General features: G+C 44.3%; 1 protein-coding gene across 1 annotated transcript in view; it reads right to left on the bottom strand.

Annotated features, from left to right (window-relative positions):
• Nucleotides 1-1248, bottom strand: part of LOC102679691 — a 136852-nt gene that overhangs the window by 19694 nt on the left and 115910 nt on the right. Inside the window, exons 6-7 of the mRNA XM_031508985.1 lie at nucleotides 1048-1248; nucleotides 1-314 (exon numbers count right to left, since the gene is read on the bottom strand). The exon at nucleotides 1048-1248 is cut by the window's right edge and continues 13 nt beyond it. Coding sequence (XP_031364845.1) covers nucleotides 1-314; nucleotides 1048-1248 — 515 coding nt within the window. The remainder of the gene's footprint in view (nucleotides 315-1047) is intronic.

Raw genomic sequence — 1248 nt, 5'->3', positions numbered from 1 at the left:
GGCGACGGTGTGTAACCACGGGCCGGTAATCTCGGCGAACCGGTCTTCTCGTCGCTCGAATTGATCTGGAGGGATTCGATGTCCTGGGACAGAGTAGAAATATTGTCTGATTGCTGCTGTTGCTGCTGCTGTTGCTGCTGCTGCTGCTGCTGAAGACGGCTCGGAATAGGTTTTGGGCGGAGAAGTACGACTTTGCGTCGATCTTTGTTGCTGTGGGATTGACCAGCGTACGGAGCTTGCTGCTGCTGCTGTTGCTTGGACGTGTCCGTCGATGAACTCGTTCTGCTCACTGGTATCGCGCTGCTGCTTCTTATCTAATTGTCGTCAAACGATACTTATTTGTTAGGTAAGTTCATAATCGATCGAACGTAAGTTCATCGCGAGGGTGGATTAGTCGAAGACTAATCCGGAGAATTAATTTTGTCTAGAACGTTTCGAGTGTATTAAAGATGAATTTATACAATACGAAGGTCTAATTACGTTCTGCGAGAGAAGTATACGGTTCGACCGCAATTAAAGTCCAATTTGCGCTTGATAGGGGGGAGATTCATAGTCCGTGTTCGAGAATCCTGTTACATTTTCAGCTATATTGGACTTTAATTGGTTTTCATTAAAGACTGCCGTGCTTACTTCCCTATAATACCGGAGAACGGGGCGGGTCTGGAAAATGAATTGCAAACACAGATGTTTACGTCAAAAATAATCCCCCACTTGTACTTTTCCTTTCACAAGCGAAACAAAAAATGATGGTCAAAATATTAAATTGCCATTTTCCAGAAACAACATCTTGATCACATCGTTGAACACACGTTTAACTCAACACTTCTAATCGTAAATATAATTCTGAGATACAATGATCTATTAGATCATCGATAATTCTCAATGAAATTTTATGCAAAGCATGATATCACGCGTGGGGTATTCTTTTTCCACGGAATATCTCTTTGAAATCAATTTTCAAGGATTTAAACAATAAAATCATTCATATCGAGAAACGTTTAATTTTCGAAACAAAGTTTCCTTTCCGTTCCAGATTTTTTGACGTACCTGGGAATGCAACACGGGATGATTGGTGACCCGATCGAGATCATCGAGGTCATCGTCGGAGCGATTGACCTTGCAGTCGAAGGCCGTCTCGTAGAGGTGACGTTGCCTAGCCATCTCTTCCTCGTCTTCCTCCACCTCCACGTCCTCCTCCTCCTCTTCCTCGCCCTCGTCCTCTCCCTCCACGTCGTCCTCGTCCTCGAC

Source organism: Apis dorsata, unplaced genomic scaffold, assembly GCF_000469605.1.
Source record: "Apis dorsata unplaced genomic scaffold, Apis dorsata 1.3 scaffold_117, whole genome shotgun sequence".
NCBI lineage: Eukaryota > Metazoa > Arthropoda > Insecta > Hymenoptera > Apidae > Apis > Apis dorsata.
Note: the sequence above shows the minus strand (reverse complement) of the source record. Positions and strands in the feature narration are given on the sequence as shown.